General features: G+C 40.5%; 1 protein-coding gene and 1 pseudogene across 1 annotated transcript; one reads left to right on the top strand and one right to left on the bottom strand.

Annotated features, from left to right (window-relative positions):
* Window positions 1-2,959: 2,959 nt before the first annotated feature.
* Window positions 2,960-23,058, top strand: LOC140239557 (uncharacterized). The gene is made up of 4 exons (XM_072319391.1): window positions 2,960-3,692; window positions 12,517-12,735; window positions 13,157-13,517; window positions 22,533-23,058. Exons 1-4 carry the CDS (start codon window positions 2,960-2,962, stop codon window positions 23,056-23,058), a joined length of 1,839 nt encoding a protein of 612 aa, XP_072175492.1.
* On the bottom strand, window positions 7,546-11,177 carry LOC140240161 (uncharacterized; annotated as a pseudogene).
* Window positions 23,059-26,159: the final 3,101 nt, after the last annotated feature.

Raw genomic sequence — 26,159 nt, forward strand, 5'->3', positions numbered from 1 at the left:
AGCTAGCCCGGTATATTGGTAGTGTTCTTCACCGATATTTATGGAACATGCAGGACCAGGAACTAGAGATGTAACTTTGATCTGGTTAGACCAAAATGGTACGACAGGGAATATTATTGTTCAAGTAATAACCTTTGCACTTCCACCAGTTCCAGTCCATGGAATGACAAGTATTTTCCTTGCTCGTCTGCCCGCTTATTTTCTATTTGACCTTCATTGTGTTATGTCTTTGTGATCCTTCTATCTTCCTTTCTTCCTTAACTCTGTGAGTGTGTGTGTGTGTGCTGTTGTTTTGTCATTATTCTATTTTTGTACATACCGCACCTTAAGTAGTATTTTTGCAGTATAGCATTTATTTGATCTTAAGTATGTATGTCTTATATACATGTACTTTAACAAGAATTATACATTATTGTGATTTTTATGTACCTGCAACACAACGCATTTTGTTTTTCGAGTGATCTACGTTTTACAAGTTACGCATTTCAGTAGACCACTTCTTCACTGATATTACTTTGGACACCATTGCAAAGTGTGATTGTTTCTGTTCATTCGTTCAAATACGGTATATTGTTTAAAAACCTTATGATTTGTATTGCTTGTAAATCAAAATGTTAACAATAATTATCATTGATGAATGTATGCTTTAAGCATACATTAATTAATCATAATTAATATATGCTTAAAGCAAATAATATTTGTACGTGTAATACGTACTTTCTGTTTGTTTGTTTGTTCATTTTTCCATCTGAGAAGATGGCTGGATAGCCCATATTCAGCTATGCTAAGCTGGTCTTCAATGGGGTCCAGTTGGATGTGAGGCGGGACCACTTCACCGGGTTAAACACCCTGCTCTTTGCGATGAATGAATGAAGCGGGATCTTTTACGTGCATGAGTTGTGACTATCTCACACGAGGGACCTCCATATCATATCCTATCCGAGGGACAGAGTGTTTTGCCTCTTGCTAGAGGGGACGGTATGTTTACACACAACATTACTCAGTCCAGACTTGGGTTCGAACCCGGGCCCTTAGGATCGTGAGGCAGACGCGCTACCGACTGAGTCAACTCACCGCCTGTTGGATGGAAATAAAAGCGCAATGGAATGGAATTGAATTTAATTGACATACACACTTTCTCATCCAGACGTCATGTCTAAAACTGCTTTTCTAATTCTTTTTTTTTAAATCTATTTTGCGGTTGTTACGTTATACACGTTAGCCATTAGTTTCCAATGATTGTGATACTATATTATGCGCCAATAACATAGTATAGTTTAGGATAAAGTCCATGCAGGCATACAATGTTGCACATCAGACCTTCCCAAGTGGACACAGTTTTGGTTAGCACAATCATCCTTACCCGCAAAACTGCAGCATATTCATTCAAGCTTACCATTTACAAATGTGTTATTTGATGTTTATAGTTCTTGTACATGTAGTAATGATGGTGGACTGTGCACACAGAGACGTGTCATGATGCAACTGGCTTGATTCTGTTGTATATGTTACTCCATTTCATTCTTCGCTGTTATTCTTCTTTCCACGACTTCTCCAAGTGTGATATATTATAGACCTACACTAGACAGCCAACCGACAGCGCTGAACGAGCACTTAGATCACACTAATTACGGAGTTTAATTGCACGTTGATGTCTATCATTACGTGTGTTTCCCCAGTTTAGTTAGTATAGCTAGTAAAGTTAGTTTAGCTAGTATTTATGTCTTCTTTGAGTGATCTGTAGATATTAATCGATGGGAGTAGATTTGAAATGCAATGTTTGTCGCGAGGACCATGAAATAAAGCCGATCAGGAGATACAAGCAGAAGAAGATCTGTTCGTTGAGTACAATTAACAACGGAATATGTGAGCTAATTGCTTTAAGCTTTCATCTCGTAGAGTTGTATTATGTGTAAGTGGTACTTGATAAACCATGGAATGTGTGATTCTGTCTGTTTGTATTTCAGGGCTCCACTTTTTCGGCCTTTCTTTGATGGGCTTTTGTGAATAAAGCTATATGCATGTTGACAATCCAAATAATCTGGAGTTCGCTTGAAAGTTTGTCACGTTGGATTTACGTACATTTACGTATCCGAATAAATAATTTTACATCTCTAAGGACCTTCCCTCTTCCTGCCCGTGTACGCCACAAACACCAACGTGCACTGCAATATTGACGAGATTCCATTTTGGTAGGTGATTTCAATCTCTCAGGCCTATATTCTCTTTCCTGCTCAGCAAAGACAGGAAGAGAATAGCAAACTGTAACGGTACCGCCGGGCAAGGACTTTGTGTGTGTGTGTGTGTGTGTGCGTGTGTGGTGTTTGTATAGGATAAATATACACCACTCATAAACGTATTTCTTTTCGTGTCAACAATTCCTACATAGTCAACAAAAGCTCAACACTGTGTACTCATTTGAGGGTTGTTATTGTCATAACCGACATCTTTCCACCTTCCACTAACCCCAGAAGAAAAGGTGAACATACACACAAAAGTCGTGAAATAAAATTCCCCTATTTTATATCTTATAGGCTGCTGGAGGAATGGACAGTACACGGTTGACTTCCTTTACATTATTCACGATGGAAAGTTGAGACAGAGTGACAAAAAGCTTCACTAATCAATGGAGGATCTAATTGCAAGATGAAAATGATATACTCCATGCAAATCAAAAGTGAAATCACAACAGTCAGTGTATGGTGGTGAAGTATTATTGCAAAAGAGGAAGTGTAAATGCTAAGTGTGCTGATTGCGGACCTATGTCATTAATTAGTAGGCATTGGTAGGGCTGACTTCTGAAGAAAGCTTCTTGTCAAATAGTCTCCGGTCTCTAGCAGTCTCTAGTATCCGGAAAAAAAAAAAAACATAACATCCCATATCAAGAAAATTGAAACACGTTAAAATCAATTTAGTGTAGCAGGAACTAAGAAAAGGGAAAAAAAAATAGGAAGACAAAATGAGCGAGGTTAGGAGATGGTCTCGTCTGATGGAGTGGAATTTCCAACTCGTTGCCATTTATCGAGGACAGAAAATTAACAGCAAGCCCCGTTGCGACCGATGTCTGAGGGAAGAAAAAATCCCTGACGCAATAAACAACGATCCGATCCCCACAATGGCACCGTGCCATAGCCAGAATGGATATCACTGCGAGGAATTCAACAGCTACCCAGTTATGGACTATCCTATCCCTATATCGAGGGAAACATGTTGCGCGTTCTACCATGACGACGGGAATGATGATTACGATGGACTCAGAGAGGTCCTGCTTCCTGCGGATACACACTACAATTTAACAGATTCGGATATGCGGAAGACGAAGGAAATGAAAGATGTGGCTGGGTGGGTGTATTCGAAATATCCCAGACCGACCTCGCGTAGAGAACCACTTGGAAGTTACGTCGTCGACAACCGCCGAAGAAGCAGAGTCCGACGTCGGACTGATGACGCATCATCGGGGTGCGGGAATAAAACCGATAATGACAAGTCCACCAACGAACCGAGTAGCTACAGACAAGAAATGACGCGGAATCTTGAGGTCGACAGGTCGATGTCGGATGTCGGGCATATGTCACTCGACAGCGGGTATACAACTCGTCGTCAACCCTCAGCATCTGACGCAAGCTGTGGTGTTTGTGAGAGTCTGCTCTGGGATGGGGATGCTCGGCCAATCACACCAGCAGAAAATCAAGGTAATCACATAATAAATTATTCTGTGTATAAAGTCACATTTTTATCTCTTTTAAAGTGCTTCGATGACGGATTGATGTTACTGGCAGTAGATTCAATTCAATTCAATTCAATTCAATAATGGTTTTATTTCGATCGCATTGCAGTCAGAGACTGAATTGCACGATGTTACAAAAGTATAACACATACACAATATACATAAAATAATGATAAAATTACAAGGAGCATTTCCATTATGAACACATTATATTATAATCAGTCGGATATGGACTCGAGAGGAAGTGAGGAGGGGAAGAAAGACAGACAGACTGATAGGGATTATGGAGGCAGAAATGAGGGTGGGAGAAAAAGAGAAAGCGGGAGTCCGCGTAAGAAAAAAAAAATAAATATCATCAGTTAAGATACATTTATAAGTTCAATCATTTGGATGCACCTGTTCATTACTTCAAAATGCTGAAGTATTAAAAAATAAATTAACAATTCCATAAAATGAATCATATCATAATAAAGATATAAACAGTCCGCGGAAGAAAAAATGGAATTGATGAAATTATCAAGTGTACAAAGACTAGAACAATTAACAGAATTACAAATATACATATTTTCATAAAATAAATCAAATTCCTCCATAAAATTTACACTCTTTCATATCAAATAAAATATTTCGCATTATCTCGAAAGCATCGTAAAAAAAAAAAACAGAAAAAAAACCACACACACACACATTGGAACCCGTAAGCCCAATCGAAACAGTAACCGTACCATTCTCTTGGAAACAAAAGATACAACCGTAAATGTATTCAGAAAGAAGAGAGAGAGAACGCGCAAAAGAACGGAGGGATAACTATGCAAGGGAGAAAGAAGGTGAGAAGAAGAGGAGTGTTATATAGTCTAGTGAAGAGTAAGAGGAATCAATGTAACCAAAAACTATAGCAGATGCGAGGGAAGATATGTGAGACTTAGAAAAAAAAATACCCCGAAAACAGAAACATAGCAGTCTGCCTTGTAAACATTCACATAATACTAACATGAGTTTCAAACATCGGTATTGACATAGGGGAAAACACGCGAAGACTGGATATGTTGCTTGTCTTTTGCCATGGGGAGTGAGGCTGCCAAAGTATTGTCGCGTGGTCAGATGTTCCAATCGGAGACAAGATTTGAACATTGCAGTAATATTGGTTCACGTTGCTGATAATTTTGTCCAATATGCGGTCACCTCTGGTAGGTTGATTAACCACTTGAATGAATCGGTTATCTGTCAAAAGAGGTCTCACGTCTAGCTGGTTGAAATCGCCTGATAGAAGGAAAGCAGCATCAGGATGGGATGTCAACAGCGTGTCGATACTGGTTAGAAGGTGTTCAGTCAGTCTGTTCGCTGTCGTTGTGTCAGGCTGTGCGTAGTAAATAACAGCGCAGAATATACAAGAAACATCCCGGGGTAAACGAGTAGGGCGAAGACGAATCCAAGTTACCTCTAAGTCATCAGGCACAACTATGTCACTTGGATAAGAAGGGTACAGGTCATGTTTCACGTAAAAGGCAACCCCTCCTCCGACACGATTCACTCTTGATTTAACAAACACAGAGTACCCGTGAATCGACACAAGTTCAGTGGGTAAATCATGCCGAAACCAAGTTTCAGTGACTGCACAGAGATCGATGTTGTGTTCGAGAATGGTGGACTCGAGTTCGTCAAATTTGTTAGGTAGTGAACGTGCATTGAGTAGTAGGAAAGACGGTAACGATAACTTACAATGATCACCACTGCTTGAAAGACGAGAGGAATGGACTCGAATTAGGTTTTGTGCATTCGAGGTTCTGTTCGAAACGTCTCTTTTCTGCCTGTAGACTTCATTGACCGTTGGTATATGGTTGCGAAAATGCTTGCTTTTCCTTCTCCCTGCACGAGTACCTCGATGAGTTGGTAATTTCTTTCTAATGCCAAGTTCTTTAATGGTGTTCCAGGTTTTCTCGGAGAGATACGGGCTAGGTAAATGTGCCAAGCTATACAGTTTGGTCAAGTTGTATGTAAATCCATTACTCGCAGGTAATTCATCGTGAAGATGTGAGGTACACGGAGCTCGATACACGGGCCCAGGGTTCGATTTAATATCACCACAGCATATCAAAGGAATGTTGAATGTGGCACATGAGTTCGCATAATATCCTACCGGGGCGTTGAAGTATCTTTTCGAGCGTAACAGTTAGCTGTTTTTGTACGGAAGGACGGATAGAGCGAATGGTCATCATGGCGGACACAAACAGCACATTCGCATTCGCTTACCAGGAGTATCGTGTAGACAAGAATCAATGCCTTGAAGAAACCCATCGGAGCGGTTCGTTCATTGTCACGATCTTTAGAAGAGGGTTGAGTTCTTTTGCTTCTTAAGAAAAGGGCTGATAATCCAATGCCCGATGTTGTATAACACGTAAAGCGAACAAGCGTGTAGAAACAGATGGCAAATCAACTTGAGCTTGGAGGTAGCGAGACCAAGTGCTTGAAGAAACGTTAAATCAAAGAAAAAGCGACTCCAAAGTGCCACGAATAAGATCCAAGGAGGTCACGATGCATTAACGAACACATTGATACTTGATTCAAGTAGGTTGACACAAGAATATTTTCGATATGAAGTGATTTTGGGAGACAAAGTTCGTAAGACGGCTGCCTGTCAGGCGCGCGACCTTTCAAAAAAAGTCTTTTTTTCTTTCAAAAAAAAAAATAGATGAGACCAAGAACTAACAACTTTCAGTCTTTAGGTCCTCGGTGTGAGTCCGTGGACATCAGCTGTGATGTCTGACGGGGACGCACTTCTTCCTCATCATGTTCATTGTCCGGACTACCTTTGAGGGACTGTGAAGCCGTCGCGGTTCATTGGTTACGTTCTTCAAACACCCTGTGTATTCAGTGAAGAGTTACCCATGGACCACATTTACAAAGTCTGCATGGTGGCCGTTTCCGTGAAAATTCATTCATCTACCAGTTTCAAGAATGCTGATGAATTAACAGATTAAACGAGATTTAAATGAAATTTAACATTGAAGTTTAATCATAATTCTACGAAGTACTAAGCCTATAATATGAGGAATCATGTCTGGGTTGTACACCTGCCACCGATCAGAGAACGCCACACATTCAAAGTATTGTGTCCTTATTCAGATGCAAATGAGTACATGCTCATGTAGTGTGTATAAGTAGCCTGCTCACATCCGTACACGTCAGTATTTAAAGTCAGACTCATTCAACCACAGTAAAAGGGGCGGGCAAGAAATTCATTCTCGCAATCACAACTCGATCCCATTCATGAATTACGTAGCACTCATTCACGTCAGGAGACGGGATGAACCGTACTATCGGATGGGACATGATTCCTCATATTAGGCTTAGTACTTCGTAGAATTATGATTAAACTTCAAAGTTAAATTTCATTTAAATCTCGTTTAATCTGTTAATTCTACTTCGTACAGCCTAATTTATTCGGAATCATGTCTGGGATTTCAAAGACGATGGTTGAATGAGACTCAACAAGCCGAGTAATTTGTTCGGGCATGGTCAAACTTTATTCATGCAGGGGCTCCATTGCCCGTCTTATGACTCGTGAGATTGAGCAGAGCAAAAAATAACATGGCTCTTACAAGAGAGATGAAATATCAAGTGACTTTTTCTTCAGTTCGATAGGCTTCCGATAAAATCTCGCAAAAGTTCTAGCAGAACTCCATCCTGCTGTGGACAGTATTGTGTCTATATCCGTCCCGCCTCTTAGAGCGGCACTCGTAGAGGCGGCGCGAGTACTGTGCCCTTTATATGTAGCTGTGTCGATACCGGCTGACTGGAGGACGCCTTTAAGCCATCGGCTAATCGTTTTGGGGGGAAACGTTGCGATGAGGGCGATTGACAGAGAGGATGAGGTACCGATTCCCGCTTCGAAAACTTGCCGTCCTGCGAAGATATTCGCGTAACGTTTGGAGAACGCAGATGCGGTCGTCCTCTGGGTATGCTAACAGCTGTATCGTCGTAGCGAGTTTCCCGGGCCTGCTAGTGTTAGTGATGTGGTTGACTGAGAAGGTGACTGATGACCTGGAGACCGATGAGTCATGTGGAACTATGTAGGCTATAGTATGGGCTCTCTGACTGGAGACGAGGGCAATGAGCATGACGAGTTTGTGAGACAGCTGTTCTAGTAAAATCTTGTCGTTAGGACTGAGCGTGCGAAGGTAATTCAAAACCACAGCGACGTCCCAGGTAGAGTTGTATCGAGGTCGCGGTGGTCTAGAGTTGAAGACCCCCCTCATGAATCTCGTTACGAGTGGGTGTGATCCCACTGGATGGCCGTCACACGGGAGCAGAAACGGAGATAATGAGCTGCGTAAACTATTCAGAGTGCTGTATGCTGCACCAGCGTGAAAGTCCTCCGCCAGAAGATTAAGAACGATGCTTACATCCGAGCAAAGTGGATCGCTTTTCAACGTACAACAGAAACGGCGCCATCTCCTATATGCCGAGTTATAGCACCTCTGAGTTGACTGTCTCCATGACCGCATGATGATCTCGGACGCTGCATGTGAAAGGCCTCTGATGCGTAGGCGTTCCCGGACACATGACATGACATAACGTCAGGTGATGTGATAGCGGATGTTGGCTGTCGGAGGAAGGGAGAGATAAAATTTGGTTAGCAGGAGGCAGAATCACTGGGTAGTCTACTAGCATACTCATTAACTTGGGATACTAAACTTTGTGTCTTCCGCAAGGGAAAACCTATGATGGCCTGGGCCTGATCATTAGATAATTTCCGTAGAATTTTACTCATTAGGCAGAAGGGGGAAAGGCTGCTGCGAAAGCGCCCCAATCGAGACAGAATGCGTCGGTTGCCATGGCTTCGGGATCAGGGCGCCAAGAAACATAAGGAGCCATGCGGAAATTCAGGCGCGATGCAAATAAATCTACCTCTGGTGTGAAAAATAGTTCAGAGAGTGAGTCGACAATTATATATGCGCTGCGAGCATCCACTCAGTATTCAAATTAAAATTGCGCGAGTAGCCGTCTGCTATTGAGTTCTCAACGCCAGGAATGTGTACGGCGGAAAGCCAGATGTTTCTGTCTAGGCACCAGAGCCAGATTGTGCGCGAGATATTATGTAACTCGGGGGAATGGCAAGTCCCGAAGTGATTAATGCACGACACTACTGAGACATTGTCTGATTTAACACGAATGTTAATACCGGATTCGTTTGAACATAGTGATTGGAGGGCAAAAAGGACTGCAAGCAATTCGAGATTATTAATGTGGAGATTCCTTTCTCCGGAGCTCCATTGTACGTGCGTGCTGCGCTTGTTAGTCGGGCAGTAGACGCCCCGGCCTTCGAGAGATGCGTCTGTCTCGAATTCCAGGTCAATGTTTCGCGAGATAGGTGAAAATGAGTTACTTGAATTTGATGCCCACCATTGGAGGGCATGACGTGCCGTATCTGACAGGAAAATGACAGCTTCAAAATCCCCTTGATTGCATTGCAAAGCAGTATTTTTCTCAATTTCAAGATCTCTCCGAAAAATTGCCCCACAAGGAACAGCGATTTCCGCTGCGAGGACGAGCCCAATAGCGCGAGATAGCAAGCGTATCTTCGTTGTTCGTTTATTTACCAAAGAAATGCATGCTTGGAATATGGTGTCGCTCCTTCTTTCTGGGAGGCTGATTGTCATAGTTCCTGAATCTATAATAGGCCCAGAAACTCAATATTGGTGCGGGGCTCGCGCACGGACTTTTCCTTGTTAATGACAAATCCAAGTGACTCGAAAAGTTCAATTCGGTTCTTAACGTTCGCCGTGCAGTCGTCGTAGCTACGAGCGATTAGTAGGGCGTCATCGATGTAGTTACATGATACATATCCTAAATTGCGGAGGGCAGCTATTGGGGGTTTTAGTACTTTTGTGAACACTCGGGGGGCACTGCTCAGTCCAAAGGGCAGAACGCAAAACTGAAACAATTTGCCCTTCCATTGAAAGCGAAGAAATTTCCTGTGTTCTAATGCTATCGGTATGCTAAAATACGCATCTTTCAAATCGATAGAAGCGAAAAAACTTGGTTTTACAAGGAGGAGTGCCGATTCAAAAGTCTCCATTTTGAAATGATGATATGAAACAAACTTGTTCAGGCCTTTCAGGTTAATGACGGGCCTAAAAGATCCATCTTTTTTAGGCGTTATGAAAATGTTAGATACGAACTCCCCGTCTTGGTGGAGGCATGGCTCAATTGCGTTCTTATTGAGAAGCTTCATAATTTCGTGGTCGATAATGGTAGTTTCACGGGGTGAAAAACTTATTTCGTTTGGAACAAAATTTTGAAAAGGCAAATGGTCAAATTCAATATGGTGGTGTTGTATAGCGTCTAAGACCCACTGGTCAGACGTAATCAGCTTCCAACTATCCGCAAATTGAGCCAGCCTACCTCCCACGACCGGGGGAGTCGAAGTCTTTGAAGGCAATTTACTCACTCCGTCCTGTGGACGAGTTACTCGCCCGACCTCGGGTTGCTCTGGCTGGACGACCGCGATATGTCGGCGCCCGTCGGCCGCTGAAGTTCGGGTGCTGCCTGGGTCGAAAACTCGAAGAGGAGGGACCGTCGTTCCTCCGTTGCGGGTACGGATCGTATCGTCCGGGGTGGGGTGTCTCCTCGGGTAGGCGTCCCTATACGCCTGCCTGAAGCTCCTCTTCGGGAGGCTGGTGTTGCGAACACTCATTCCCAGCTTCTCGGTGTCACGAAGTTCTTTACACTTTTGTGGGAGGTCGTCCCCGAACAGAAACGTGGATGATTTCTGCGCTATGTCTTCGGAACACAGCGGGCGGAACGCCGGGCTGAGTTTGGGTCGGATGAAATCCCTTCGTTTCGCATTCAGCTCGACGTTTGCTGCTCCGATTAGGGCAATACCGTCGAGAATGAGTTTGGCCGCCCGGGAGGAAAGGGTTGTATTTTGCGATAGCAGCTCGTCCGCTGCTCTCGCAAGGGGCGTCGTTGCCGTCAAAAAAAGGGTCTGCACCTTTTGTAGTTTCGAATCTGTCACTCGTGTTTCGGTTTTTAGTACGTGCCATACTTCTGGGTTAACCCTGCAAGTGGCAACGGCATCGCAGTTGGCAGGCCTTGGATATGACTCCTGCTTAGATTTCAGAGTGTTTTCTTACAGTTTCAGCCGAATGAGCTTGTTCACAATGTTAGCGAGCTTGTCGCTCACGGCTGCTCCCACGGGTTCGCTCTGGTGTTCCACCATATCAGAGAACTCGCCGAGAACCCCGCTGTCCTGCTGAACCAGATCTTCAATTTCCATGTCGATGTCGTCGTCACGGGGTGGTTGCTCTTGCGGTGCTGGAGGGGCTTGGGTGTCCAGCAAAGACATGACCGTGGACTGCAGTGTGGAAACGGCAGTAGCGAGTTCCGAGAAGCGAGACGTGGAGCAGGACTCGTTGGGGGGTACGCCCAACGCCGCTGGTGCCGTCATCTGGGCGGGGATCGCGCCCGCCAGGGAGCCAGCAGGGATCACGCCTGCTGAAAGGGTTGGGGCAGGGATAGCGCCTGCCGCTGTAGTTACAGCAGATGCTTCGGGGGGATGCGCCCCTGCCTGTGGGCGTGGCGTCTTCTTGCTTCGGCCCTTGGGACCTCTCAGCTTGCCGCCTGGGTTGTCGTTCGCCAGCTGCATGTTGCCCGGTATTGGAGAACATGGTTCGTTGAGCAGCCGTTCAATATCGCCTTGCAGGTCTTCCATCTTTAGTAGTTCTTCTGGTCGGCCGCAAAATGTACACTGACGTGTACGGATGTGAGCAGGCTACATATACACACTACATGAACATGTACTCATTTGCATCTGAATAAGGACACAATACTTTGAATGTGTGGCGTTCTCTGATCGGTGGCAGGTGTACAACCCAGACATGATTCCGAATAAATTAGGCTGTACGAAGTAGAATAACCAAGTTCATAAAGACTAAATGATAATTCAAGGGAAATTAAACTCACAGAAAGCCGATGGTAATGAGCGGATAACTCGCAGATCTACCAATCAAAAAAGTGTAAGCAATCGATACATTACATTGACATGAGAGCATGAGATAAAACGTCCTTTATTCCCATAAAACGAAGCTGCTATCTATTACCGTCTTGGAATAGGTTTCTATCTCCTAAACTGAATGTAATGTCACCGCATACCAATACCATCTTTCAAAATCCCAGGTTTGGTAGAGCAGGGCTATTTATGATTCCAATGCATACATTGTAACACAAGCTTTGACAAATATAATAGGTGTTATGAATTGTCATAATGCACCAATTATGATGAAGTACCAACTTTTTCTTGAGAAGCGAGGTTATTACAGCACATTAGACACCCAATATTCAGCTTATAATGGGAGCTGTGATTTGGGAGACGATAATGTCCTACCGACTTACAATGAATTATTCTCTGGATGTTTCGTGTCATAACGAGCATTGTATCATACTCAAGATGCTTTCCTGACTGTTCTTTCTTAGTTTTGTACTACATTACCATAAGAAGGCATCTTCTTTCCCTTTTATAACATGCCATTCTCTTTCTTCCACGTCCCAAATTCTAGTACATGCATCTTTGACAGGCAGCTGCTGTGTACATGAGTGAAAACTTTGAGGTTTCACTTCTACACCCCTGCATTTACTCGTTGAAATACGACACACAATATTGTGAGGCTTCAAGGTTCACTGACGGTGAGAAAATATTAAACATTTAACACTGCAGGAAATATGTGTATGAAATGATGGTAATGATAACGTCTTGAAGTTGTTTCTCTTCTCTCTTTCTTTCTTAAAAGATCCTGCAGCGAGTCATCGAGGCTCTGTTCGCGCTATTTCCTTTGTTGCAGTCTGCATCCATGTGATCGCTTCGACAATTGTCTCGGTATACGGGATTTGTGACATGTTTGGAAAGAAGAAGGATGTACTGGAAATGATCTCATTCTTTTCCTATTGGCTTACTCTATGCTCACCGACTTTCATCATTTCCTATTCCAACCTCGTTTCATACTCAAAGGGTAGGTGGGGGAAACAGGTCTAATAAACTTTGTTATACATATGAGATCTGATTCAGTAATGATTCCATTATCGTTCCGATTATCAGTAGGGGCCTACTTCTATAATACTAAGGAGTAGTGTACCTTTCATTCAAAGATGTATATCCTTTCAGTTACTTTTTTTTTTTCTTGAGTTATACTCTTAAAATCACCTTATGATAGGCTTATACGTGATTACACGAATATGATTATCTCCGAAGTCAAAATACATTATTTTCTTACGAACAACTATTTTTAACAGCGTTTATGACATCATCTCGGATGTTCACTTAATTGTGATTGTCTGAAGTATGAATTATTTCGTCTCCATAAGAAATATGATCAATGTGAAGAGAGTACAAATTCAATTCTGTCTACAAATTTACTGCCCAAACCCTGACAGGCGGCCAATACCCGATTGATATCCACAAGATCGGGGTCAAGCAGAGTGACTGGTACCCTATACTGCATCAGGATTACGTTACCCGACGACTCCAGTACGTCTGTACAGCAGCCGTCAACAAAGAGCGAGGACCACGACGCTGGCTCGCTGTCCTCCTCATCTGGATAGTCATCAACATCGGATTCGAAGTGACCTTTAACATCCTCTCTTACCGTGAAGGGTGGGGTACATTCGAGTTCATCGCGTCCATTTTTATGTGGTACCATTTTGGCATCTTCTGCATGTTTCTATCTCTGATGAGGAAGTCTTTCGAGCAAGAGCTGGAAATCAACCTCATATTCATCCATCGTAACAAAGACTGGTAAGTGAATTAAGGCTACACCTACGTATACCCACAAAGCAGACTCACGTCGAAAAGACGTCTTAATTTATTGGTCGCAACTGGTCAAACTGGTCGCACGTCATACAATGATCAGAAAGTGATCATGTTAGGGATCTCGACCTAAAGTTTACGTCACTTTTCTGTCATATGTTTTACCAATTGTTATACCCCGTTCCCACTGCCGATCAGATCAACTCGATCAAGCGAGATCAATCCCGATCACCTATTTTTACCAGAGCAATCCCAACCAAATGCTCGATCGTCCTTCAAAACGATCCCTTCCCGACCGCTATTCGATCTTGTACGATCCACACCCGACCATTCTCGACATCTCCAGAATCTCTCCTCGACAACCACACAGATCTCTACTCGAACATCCCGATCTACACACAATCAATACACGATCGCTACACGGTCAATACTCGATTTCTACTAGACTTCTTAGACCAGCTCGACATGACACGATCTGTGTAAGATCTTGCATCGAACGGGTCGGCAGGTTCGTACAGTGATCGAGTGAAAGAAGAATTGGTTACAGTTATTCGTTTGGTTATATGAGACAATTCAGTATTTATACTTGAATACGGCATGGACCAAAAGAGTGCTATAAAACTGACTATTAATTGCAAAAGCATGAATGAACGAAAGAAATGATTATCTTTGGTATAGGTTTTCCCGGCCAATTTCGCTCTTTTGTCAGTCCATTTGATAAAAGGTTCATTCAATTTAGCGAAATCCTCATCACTGCACATTCTTTCATTCAAAATTGCAAGTTGTTCGTTCAATTAGCATTCCGATCCATGAGATTTGCACATGTGCCTTTCGAATTCGTAAAACGGGTTTTCAAATTGGCACGTGCTTTTCAGTCATTCAAATTCGCCAGCATTGGCGAAAGGGGTACTTCAGTCATCAATTTCGCGTATGGGCAGTCAAATCCCTAACATGTTCATTCAAATTAATGCCATGTTATTTCTTTTTTGAAAAGTTGATAACATTTAGACGCGTATTTCTATGTGACTTATTGTTTCATCCACGCACTGTTAAGCAGTAAAAGTATCGTATTTTTTACCATTACTCGAGTCTGCTGTTCTGTAACGCCCCTTTTCTTTCATACATGCCATTTTAGGTCTACATGTACCAATACTATTACATAGTTTAACTTCATCTTCTTCCAGTCATGACGGCACAAGTTAGAAACAGACGTATTACAATTTTGTCAAGGGGACAGAAAAAGAATTATAGGAATATTTGATGATCATAACCTTGACTTCCTAGAAGTGGCCGACACACGGAATAAAGCGCTCAACGGCGAGATAAGTTGTGGCCATGCACATGTTGCATTATCTTCGGACTTGAAGAGTCACTAAGCACATTAAAGAAAAAAAAATGGTGCCAAAATGTCTAATATGAGTACGAAAATATGAAACGTAATGACGCTTGGAAAACAATAACTATGTTAAAAAAAAAGAAAGAACCAAACCATAAATTTGCGTGCTAAATTAAATGCAAAAGATGTTTAAATTGATTGCCAAAATGAATTTGAATGAACGAGAGCAGCATGTCTGTGATCACGTGACTATATAATTCTAAACTGAATGAACGAAAAACAAAATTGTGCTTGTTTTACGAATTTCAATTGAAAAAGTGTTAATTAGAATGAGGCTAAAGGTAATTTGAATGCTCCAAAATGAATTTGAATGAAGAGATCATAAAATTGAACTTCCGAACATGTCATCTATGCTATATTTTGCTAAATTGAATTCATCAATTAGGAATTGGACTGACAAAAGAACGAAATTGGCCGGGAAAACCTATAGTTGATAAAAGAACACTTCCTATTTTGAAACCACAATTATCAATTCTCGCGCAGGCGTTTCGATTATATAGTCATTTTTCCTGAAAAAAAAAAACGATAATAAAGACTGATCACTCTGTTTGTGAGCCACTCAAAAAGGTACCCCCCCCCCCAAAAAAAAAATGAATTCACTTGTATTCATTCATTTTATCCTTTTTTAGTAGTTACTTTTTGACGCATTCGTTATCAGTTTTTACGGCTGCACTATCGCTCAGTCAAGTAGGATATCAGTGCCCAAAGTTACAGATTTTGTAGATCACAAATTTTCATAGAGGTCAAAGCGCCTGCATAAAGATTGATTATCATTGTGTCAAATAGAATTTGAGGTGTTTTTTCCTATTGAACAATGTAACGATTTCATTCAGTCGCTCATATCTTTTTAAATAAGAGACAGTTTTGTAGCATTCTGTCTGCCGGGACACCATGTATAATATAATAGGTTCGTTCATATGCATTCAATATTTGCATTGGATGTGAAGAATAGCAAATCAAAGTTTGATCTCTCGTGAAAAAAAAAAAACATTACACCGCCAGTAGATGCCGTAGCTCTCCTTCCTCTTCCTACGCCTCTTCTTGTCGGCATTGGGCCGGGGAGCCTTGGCAGCTTTCTTGGAACCCTTCTTGGCAACTTGTCCAGATGGAGGAGCCATTGTGAGCGTTGACTTCGTAAGTGCATTACATATAGGTGGGCTGAAATTAACTTGGTCTAAAATGAAACATAGGCCTATATGCCCATAAATGCACCATTATATAGAGTTTAAAAAATGACTGTCCTACAACCCTATTTAGTCGTGTTAGCTTTGTCATTATTGTTCTCATTATTTAAGAATGAAAACGTGAATGCAAAATATGTATGTATTCATTGATAAAGTATAAGCCCAAGAGTGTGTAAAAGGAAATACATGTATCACATTAATTTCTAAATTCATGAAGTGTGCTGATATGTGGAACAGAGTACATTATTATGAAAATTAAAACAATATTACATTTTACATTAGCAAAAATGATGAAAATCTTGGTTTTTTATTTTTTTTGTCAACTCATCCCAGCCAATCGATATCAAGGTGGACTTCAAGCTACAAATGCGTGTATGTACATACAACTCTCAATGAAAAAAAGAAAGAAACATTATTAAGCGAAGCAAAAGTGTAACATCTACGTAAATAAAAGTAAAGTAAGTCACTGAGGATTTATGAATCTAAGTTACAACTACCGTTTTAACACGTCAGCGTGAGAAATAGATTTTATATCAACGTAATCAGCTTCAACTTTGAAACAGACAAGCTAGCAATAGAATTCAAGAAACATTTCTCAGTTTATAACTAAAGTAGATAATCTAGAAAATTTCCTTTCACGTTACAGTCATATTGCCAGAATACCGAATTTTTCTCAGTTTCAGTCGTGTTTCCTTTCTTTCTTCTGAAATTTTTGTCTGGAAAGTCTAATTCTACCATGTCTGCTGTTTAGGATTTGTTGTCTTTTCTCTCTTCGTGGCCCTTTTCTTTTCTTCAGTGGGCCCGGAGTGGCTGAAGATACTGACGACACTTAACTTTTTAACGTGATCAAGGACTGCATATATTTTCATGAACAATAAATGAGTGCTAAGAAAGTACGTCTGCACCTGCTGCAACGACTATCAAAAAGTGCTCGGTATTTGATCGAGTGCCGGTCGAAGCATGATCGAGTTTAGTCGAGTATCAATCGACAGCAGTCCTGAAGCGGTCGTGCAGCGGTCGAGTTATTCATGAAACTGATGAATCCTGGATCGAGATGATCTGAAATCAATCGTGTCGCATTCGAGTATAACTCGAGATGATCGGGAACTGAGCTCGGGGAAAAATCCGTCCCGACCACACTAGATTTCTATACGACCGATTCCCGATAAGCTCGATCTTTTCTCGATCACTACCCGAGCTGTTTGTGTTCGGGCTTCCTACTCGAATATTTTGGACATGTCCAAAATTATCGTGAAGGAAGCAGGAGCGATGCCGATCAAGGTAGATCGACCCCGAATACCAATGCCGAGCGAGCCCGACCAGGCCAAAAAAGCTTGATCGGGATTGATCGAGTTGATCTGATCGGCAGTGGGAACGTACCATTAGTGACGTATTAATGACGTAAAATTTACGTCAATTTTGATTCATATTTTCACGTCATATTATCGACGTATTAATGACGTAAGATCTAAGTTGCTTAGCGACGTATTTAGCACGTCATGAAAACGACGTATTAATTAATTTTCGTCAAATTTACTTTGATATGAGCGACGTATTAATAAAGTGAAATTTACGTTAATTTTGCGACGTATTCATGACGTCATAAAAGCGACGCACAAAAAACGTAAAGTTTAAGCCAGTTTTGCCTGTATTCTTCACGTCATATTAATGACGTATAAATGACGTAAAATGTACGTTGCTTTGCAACGTATTTCATGACTTTATATTAGCGACTAATTGATAATGTAAAGTTTACGTCAGTTTTGCGACGTACTTATGACGTCATATTTTAACGTATTAAAGACGTAAAATTCAAGTCAGTTTGGGACATATTTCTGACGTCATAATAACAGCGTATAATTAACGTCAAACTTACGTTGCTTTTTGTAGTGTTTATCACGTCATACTAGCGACTTATTTCCCGATACTAGAGACACGTCAGAATGACATCAATTTCACGTCAGTATTATGTCGTCTTTTTGACACAAATAATCGAAGAAGATAGACGTCATTTAGACGTCTCAAGCTGACGGCAAATAGTCCTATTTCCGCTCAAATGGAAGACATCTAAAAGACGTCATATTTGTGACGTCTTTCTGACGTCTTAGTGATCATACAAAGACGTCATAAAGACGTGTAGACTGATAATTTAAAAACAAGATCTGACGTCAATAAATGCCTTCTTGACGAATATAAACAACGTGGACGTCATATACTAGTATATATGTCTCAAACTGCCGTCAAAATGTCGTAGTTTTGCTCAAATTGAAGTTGTCCAAAAGACGTCACAGTTGGTGGTCGCATTAAAAATTCTTAACGACTTGTAAATTACATTTTTAAATACAAGATGTCACGTCGGAATAATATCATAAACACGTCGTTTACACGTCAATTCATGCCCTTTTAACGTATATTGGTAAAGAAAACAAGATAGACGCCTTTTTTATGTAAATAAAGAAAATGGACGTTATTTTGATGTCATTTTTAAGTTGTGACCCCTAGGCTAAGTAATATTTCATTACAAGATCTAATAAAATGGTGAGTAACTCAAGGTTCAACCCTGATATGAATCTAACCTACCCTACTCCTAATGTCCTCTATCTTATATCTACGTCTACCACCTATTCCTATATAGTTGTAACACTGTTGTAACACGTTTTTAGTATCCGGGCAAAAAAGTTATAATGCTTTATGACATAGTTACTAAACTAGGTCACAATATATAGGCTCAATTGAAATACAAAATATATGTTCATAACACAAGTTGAAAGTTTGAATAACGTAACAATAGAGTGTACAACTGTACAATGTCTGACAAGTTTATGATTATGACCAGAATGTTTACTTTTCAGACATGAACAATGACCAGCTTTGACCTCGCTTTCATTTTCTTTCAGAATAGATCTTGATTACAGCATGTTGGGTGTTGCGCAAGACTTTTGCAAGTAACGATATACTGCACACCTACCAAACCCGAAACACAAAGCATATAAACACACAACACCCAAACGAACATACAACACCCACACGAACACACACACACACACACACACACATATATATATATATATATATATATATATATATATATATATATATATAGACACACCCACACCAAGTGCATGGAAGGTGCAATCATTTCCCTGTCAGGCGCCCGTCGAGTTTTCGGTACAAAGAAAATACACACACAAAAAAAGCTGCAACATTGCTCATGTTACAGTGTAGATTCCGTACTTTTGTCCAGGCTTTAAATGGAGATAGAACACTCTGGCTAAAATATCATCATTCAAACTGTAGTGATATGTCAGTTTCTGATGAATGCATAGTATAAGAAATCATACATCACTTCCTTCAGTGTCAGTAGACGACAAATAGTACGTTTAAACTCACTAACCTAACTGGAAATATGATGCCAGTAAACGCTGGAACTTGACTTCTGTTGGTTTGTATATTGATCATGAATTTTCATAAAAACGGACGAGTATTTACATGCAATTATCGTGTATGATATTTTTGAAGTGTATCTTAATGTATAGGAATTAGACGCAATGATAGTCCCAATATTTATTTTGTACTACGTGTAAGATGTGTGAAATATCACGCAGTTAGCAAACAATAGCGGCATACTCAAATTGTAATTGAGTGTGAATGATAGAAATGATTACCTATAATAAATATTTGGAAAATAGTGGAAATAGATAAAAGACATCAAAATACTTATGAAGTTAAAATTGAATATGTTACAGTTGCTACATCAATATTTTTTTTTTCATAATTGTATTGATATAACATAATTTCTAACAGTCTTAATGCTTGTGACTGGTCGTAAAGATGTCAGAACGACGTCATACGATTCGTTACCGTATCCATAATGAATATTCATAAGATTGAATCTAGTATGCAAAAAACTAGTGAAAATAGGGAAAACATTGATAATTACGGTATTTATGTGGCAAAATTGTACATTATATTCTTGTCTTATTCGAACTACTCCTAACTTGTGTTATGGAGACATTTAATTGGGTTTCTCACAAAATTGTGGCCTGGTTTAGTAACCATGCCATGAAGCATTGCAACTTTTCGGGGGTATATATTGCCACATCAGTCCAGTAACTAGGAATAGGTGGTAGGCATAGACATAGGGCTTAGGACTACCACTTAGGAGTGGTGGATAGGTAGGTTAGATTCGTAAGATTGTACCTGAAGATGCCCATACCTTCATTAGACTTTGTAATTAACGGAAAAATTAATCTATGTCGGCTTAAAAACGACGTCAAACTGACGTCTTTTTTCTTTGCCTATTTTCTCTATCAATATACGTAGAAAGGTCTTAAATTGACGTGTAAACAACATGTTTATGACGTTATTCTGACGTGATATTTTGTCTCTAAAGTAGTAATCTAAACATTATTAAGACGTCTTTGTATGAATGCTTAAACTTCAGACAGACGTCACAAATATGACGTCTTCTTTACGTCTTCATTTGAGCAAAGATACGACATTTTGACGTCAGTCTAAGACGTCTAAATGACGTCCTTAATCTTTGTTCATTTACGTCGTTAAGACGACATATTACGACGCCTTTCTTACGTCTAAATATGACGTCTTTTTTACGTCTTCCATCTGAGCAAAAATGCGTATTTGTGTCGACAGTTTACGACGTCTTTCTGACGACAGCGCTGACGTGTAATAGACGTCATTCTGACGTGTCTCTGCTATCAGGGTAAGAGCATTGAGCACAGTTAGTCTGACGATGTATCGTATACGGGCGCAGCTGTACTATAGAGAAATCATGTTCAAGGAAATTGCATCAGATGACGTTATTTTCCGAGACAATAAACCCATAGTGTAAGTCGTATATGAAATTGCATATCTATTGATACATACAGAAATATTAACAAATCATCAATTTATCTTAACACAGAATAACAAGTCACCAAATTAACCGATAGGCAGACAAAGCGTAGAACAGAGCACAACAGCAGTAGGCCTATGGCTACATACAGGAAAGCGTATCCACCCCCCCCCCAAAAAAAAAAAAAATACCGCGTAACAATGAACGGTATTATAAGGTCTGATTTAAGCTTCAATATGCGATCAATTTGATGGCAAAATTGAGAAAGGATGAAAAGGGAAATAATTTAAAGGGACTGTACAGTACTGTTTGAGGTGGGGATTCATGTTTTGAACATTCTTAAGTGAGATAATGAGAAATATGAAAGAGCACGTAATTTTAAGAAGGATTCAACGTTTATTTGATGAAAATTGGTTTTCAAATGGCTGAAATATCAGATAAAGTGATGATAATAAAAGGCGACAGGCCACAACTTTATTAGGATCTCTTTGTTTCACCTTGTTTTTGGATATCTCTGCCATTTCAAAACCGATTTTCATCAAATAAACTTTTGATACCCCTTAGAATTGCATGCTCTTTGACAAGCCATAGAGTGGTTTCTGAATATCTGGCAAAACGTTAAAAGCTAAATCCTCACCTCGACCAGAACTGTACACACCCTTTAAGTTTGAGAAAGTTATAAACAACAGGAGACGAAGGGAAGCAGTGGGGTGAAACGAAATGTGATTTACAGCGTGTGCGGAAGTCTTTTGTTTCAAGTTCAAGTTCAAGTTCAATCATAGTTTATTTCCAATCAAAGAAAATCAAAACGTAATGCAAAGTATACATATCATAAAATGATATTGTCTACACTTTTACAAAAGGTTCATGTAATATACGAAATAAATTATATACATCAACATATGTACAATAATCAGAAGGAACGATGCGTATACATGTATACTTCGCGAGCTTTCAGAAAATAACTTCAATTTTGGAAAATAGCGATCCACAAAAAAGCAAAGCTTGTAGGACGTGGATCCCTAGATAATTGATGAGTAAGCAATATATTATTCAAGTTTGTTTTATTATTCTCTTTGTTGCCCTAGTACACCAAAGTTCAGTTCAAATTTGATAAAATTTTGTAATAATAAAACAAATAAAAAATACGAAGATGTTTCATATAAATGCAACCTACATCAATAAATCTACGTGATCTTACATTTTCACGTTTACAAGACATTGATATTTGCAGCAACCCATTGCAGATTTTAAGACGAGATCATAATATCATAACTTCCCTACATAATCTCCGTTCATCGACAAAGGTATTACATTATTTCCTTGTTTTATCGAATAGCAAATACTACCTTGCATACACACGTTTTCTTATATTTTTCAATTTTCTTTTTTGGAAAAAGGTTGTGCCGTCTGAAATGTTGACAAAAATGTGATTTATTTTGAGCTCATAAGCAAATATCATGCCGTATACCATAAGATCAAATTCTATGAATACTAAACACCTAATTCTTTATTTTTCTTTCCTTTCTAATTCTTTTGGGTATATTCCACGATTGCTAATATTGCAGCATCGACTGGTGTCGGGCTCGTATGTTCGAAACTTACCGAGACTTGCGCCTCTTCAACCGCGCCGTCCACCGCTGGATGCTCATGTGCACGAACCTCTGTCTCATGGGGATAGCCCTGCACGTGTCCTGGAATTACCTGAGTTTCAGCGACAGACTCTCCGAAGCCGACGTCGGTAAGGTGATCAATCTCGACCTCCTCATCGTTTCGGAAAGGTGTTTGATCCTCTGCCTACCGGTAGCGGCTCTGCACAGCTTCACGGACTTGAATTACCTCCTGGCCCACTTCCGACTCGCACTGTCCAGGCAACGTCGTCAGGGCAACGAGTTCTTCTGGGACGCGTTGATTCGATACTTGGACACGCTGCGCTACGGAAACTCTTGTGGTAGCACTCACTTGAAGACGTTACTCACCGTTTTCTCCTTCTACGTCGGGCTTCATCTGGGCTGGCAAGACTGGAACTATCATGGTTTTGCCACGACCAACACCACATTCGTTGTTCCTTCCGTGGCACCTACAACGGAGTAGACGAGTCTTAGAGTTCCCAATCAAGACCGTGAGGACTCGAGTCATAGCAACGAGCCTTGTCACTTATTCATTCATTCATTCATTCCTGTTATATTTTCATTTCCAAACAATGCACATGGGTAATACAAACGTGAAAATAATGATAAAATTTTGTAACATATACAGTGTCACATGATCAGTAGGAATACATCTTGTTTCATTACTCGGACAAGATGGAAATGAAAATTGAGGACCTGCTAAAAAGGCTTATGAAGGTTGTCACAACACAACACTCCTGAGAACAAAGGAACATGCCCACTTACATTTCCATCAAAAATGATGTCCTTAAGTGGGGCACGAAAGTGTCTATAGGTTGCAACGTGTAGGGTCTAACCCGTTGCTGATTTTGCTACAACTCGCATTTCCCATAGACCTCTGCCCGAGTATACTCCTGACGCTAATAAAATACAAGATGTCAAAAAAAGTGCACTTCGGACACTTTTTTTCCGCATCTGACGTGGACAGAATGCCGAAATAAGGCTTCATTTGCTTCATCAATCTTTCATAATCTTTTCGCGTCTATAGTGGATACCAGTTCCACAGAGATAGACAGACAGACAGACTCACTCATGCACATAATCATAACCTTGGAGTGAAACAGGATTTTGTAGTTGCTGTGTATCCCTAACTATCGTTAGTTCGATAGCTTACTTCAAGAGTCAAAGCCGAAAAAAGTAGGCCCATGTGGCAACAAATAAGACAATATCCCATGAAGTGAAATCAGTCGATAAAACTATCATGATTCAAAGACAAAATTCTTAACCCGTCTGTCCGAATCCGAGTATGGTATTACGAGCTAGTTACACTGGTGCTGAAATTCAATAGTGAATGTCTCCCTTCACAACATGATTGTATGCAGGGGCGGATCCAGGAATTCTGTAAAAAAAAAAGGGGGGGGGGGCGCAACTAATATTTCTGTTGGCACTTACGGATTTCATTTCATTTTTTCTTTTTATTTCTTTTGTTTTTAACGAAAAATAAAGGGGGGGGGGCGTGCGCCGGTTGCGCCTCCCTCTGGACCCACCACTCTTACACGGAGGCGCACGAGAGCGCACGAAGGCGCACGAGGGCGCACGAAGGCGCACGAGGTCGCACGGGGTCGCACGGGGGCGTACAGAAGCGCACGCACCCGCACGAGGCCGTACGAAATGGCACGGAGCCGCACGCACCCGTGCGAAACCGCACGCAGCCGCACGAAGCAGCCCCGTGCGCAGTGCGTGCGGGAGTAACATAACTTAATGGTCTGACTGTATATGTGATGATCGCGCGCTTCATGGCTGTTAGTGTTAGAAGTTGTCATATAATTTCAAGACATTACTATTGATGAAAACAAAATATCACAGATGACTTCTCGCTCTGATACAGAACAAAATTTATCTTGAAAAAAAAAAACACAAAAAAACCTATATAACATGATTGGAGGCAGAATTGATCGTGGATTATATCCCCCAAACAACAACAAACAAACAAACGAACAAACAACAGTGTAGTGTCATACATCATAGAGTTAATCATATTTTGATAAAGATTGATGCCTGTATAGTATAATGATTGGTTGAGAGAGCTTCACATGATTATCTGCATGTTCATCTATTTCACAATTTTGGCCTGTTCAGCACTCCATTGTATAATATTGTAACAATGACGCCACTGCTAATGGCGCCAAACAGTGCACTAGATTTGTGCAATGATGTTACGAAGCAATTGTGACATCACAAAGCAATTCTGACATCGCGCAATGGTTCGTATGTGGTTCTGTCAAATATAACAATTTCTAAAAAAACAACTGCGAAAATCACAAAGCAATTCTGACATCGCGCTATGCTTCGTCGATCACTTTGTGAAATGTCACCAAAACAACAAGAACAACAAGAACGAAAAGAAGAAGAAAGAAGAAGAAGAAGAAGAAAAAAAAAAGAAGAAGGAGAAGAAGAACAACAACAAACGCGCCCTGTAGTATATGTACTTCATACAGTCACTGTAGGGTCCCTCCACAACATCGCATCCAGCACACAACTTCTCGCCTCACATCTTTCGATACCAGATGATAAAACAAATATTGTCTACCAGATTTCGAGTTGCTGAATAAAACCATGGACCTCGCTGTCTCCCAAAGTCCTCTTCTTCGTGTTCACTTAGGTGGGCAGCCTTGAAGTGAATAGTACTTTTTTTGAGACACCTCTGCCCATAGTTTCAACCAGAAACTCCGAAGGCAAAGTATATTTTGTTTACTTTTTTTAGCAGTAGCGGTACGTTAATGTATAATAGCTGGAGAGTTGAATTTAAAGTGTTAGAATTAAACTCTTTATTTCTCATCTGCATTCACACCGTGTTAACAAAAAAAAAATGAAGAAGACAGATAAACAATGAGTAACGAAAATTGTAGAATGATATAAAGATCAAACCTACCTATCACGCTCAACACTGGAACTCATGCTGGTACTTATATACGTGCGAGTGCGCACGTGTGTATGTGAGAAGATTAAAATCACATCGACTACAACTGTATTGCTTTGCAGAATGATGTGAAGTAGAGTAAAGATCACTTCACACAACGTGACATAAAACTACTAAACATCAATCTATTCATAAGCAGCAAACATGGATTTTGTGGAAAATTGGATCATGAAACCCAGGAACTCAAGGCGACGACAAAATAAAAGCCCGAGTCAGCTCTCCGGAGAAAAATCATTCTTCGTTTGTTTATTTATTTATTTTATTTATTTATTTCTTTATTTATTCATTTATTCATTTATGTATTTTATTTCGTTTTATTTATAGAGAACTGCCCCCTCAGTAATTGAGGAGTACTATGATACTCACAGTATGTAGCATAGGGCCCTCTGAACAGATACACACAAGATAACAATCTCGTTTGAATATATATTATGCAACTTGATCTATCATGTCTATGTGTCTGTCGATGAGATTATAAACTAATCCAGGGATGATTAAAAAGAGAGATCGGATTACAAAGCAGAGACAGGCAATCTTTCGTTATGCAGTATCGTTTTCTTTCTTTTTTTTCATGTTGAATAAGGCTATAAGAGTTTGTGAATTGC

The sequence above is a fragment of the Diadema setosum genome, chromosome 16, assembly GCF_964275005.1.
Source record: "Diadema setosum chromosome 16, eeDiaSeto1, whole genome shotgun sequence".
NCBI classification, from domain to species: domain Eukaryota; kingdom Metazoa; phylum Echinodermata; class Echinoidea; order Diadematoida; family Diadematidae; genus Diadema; species Diadema setosum.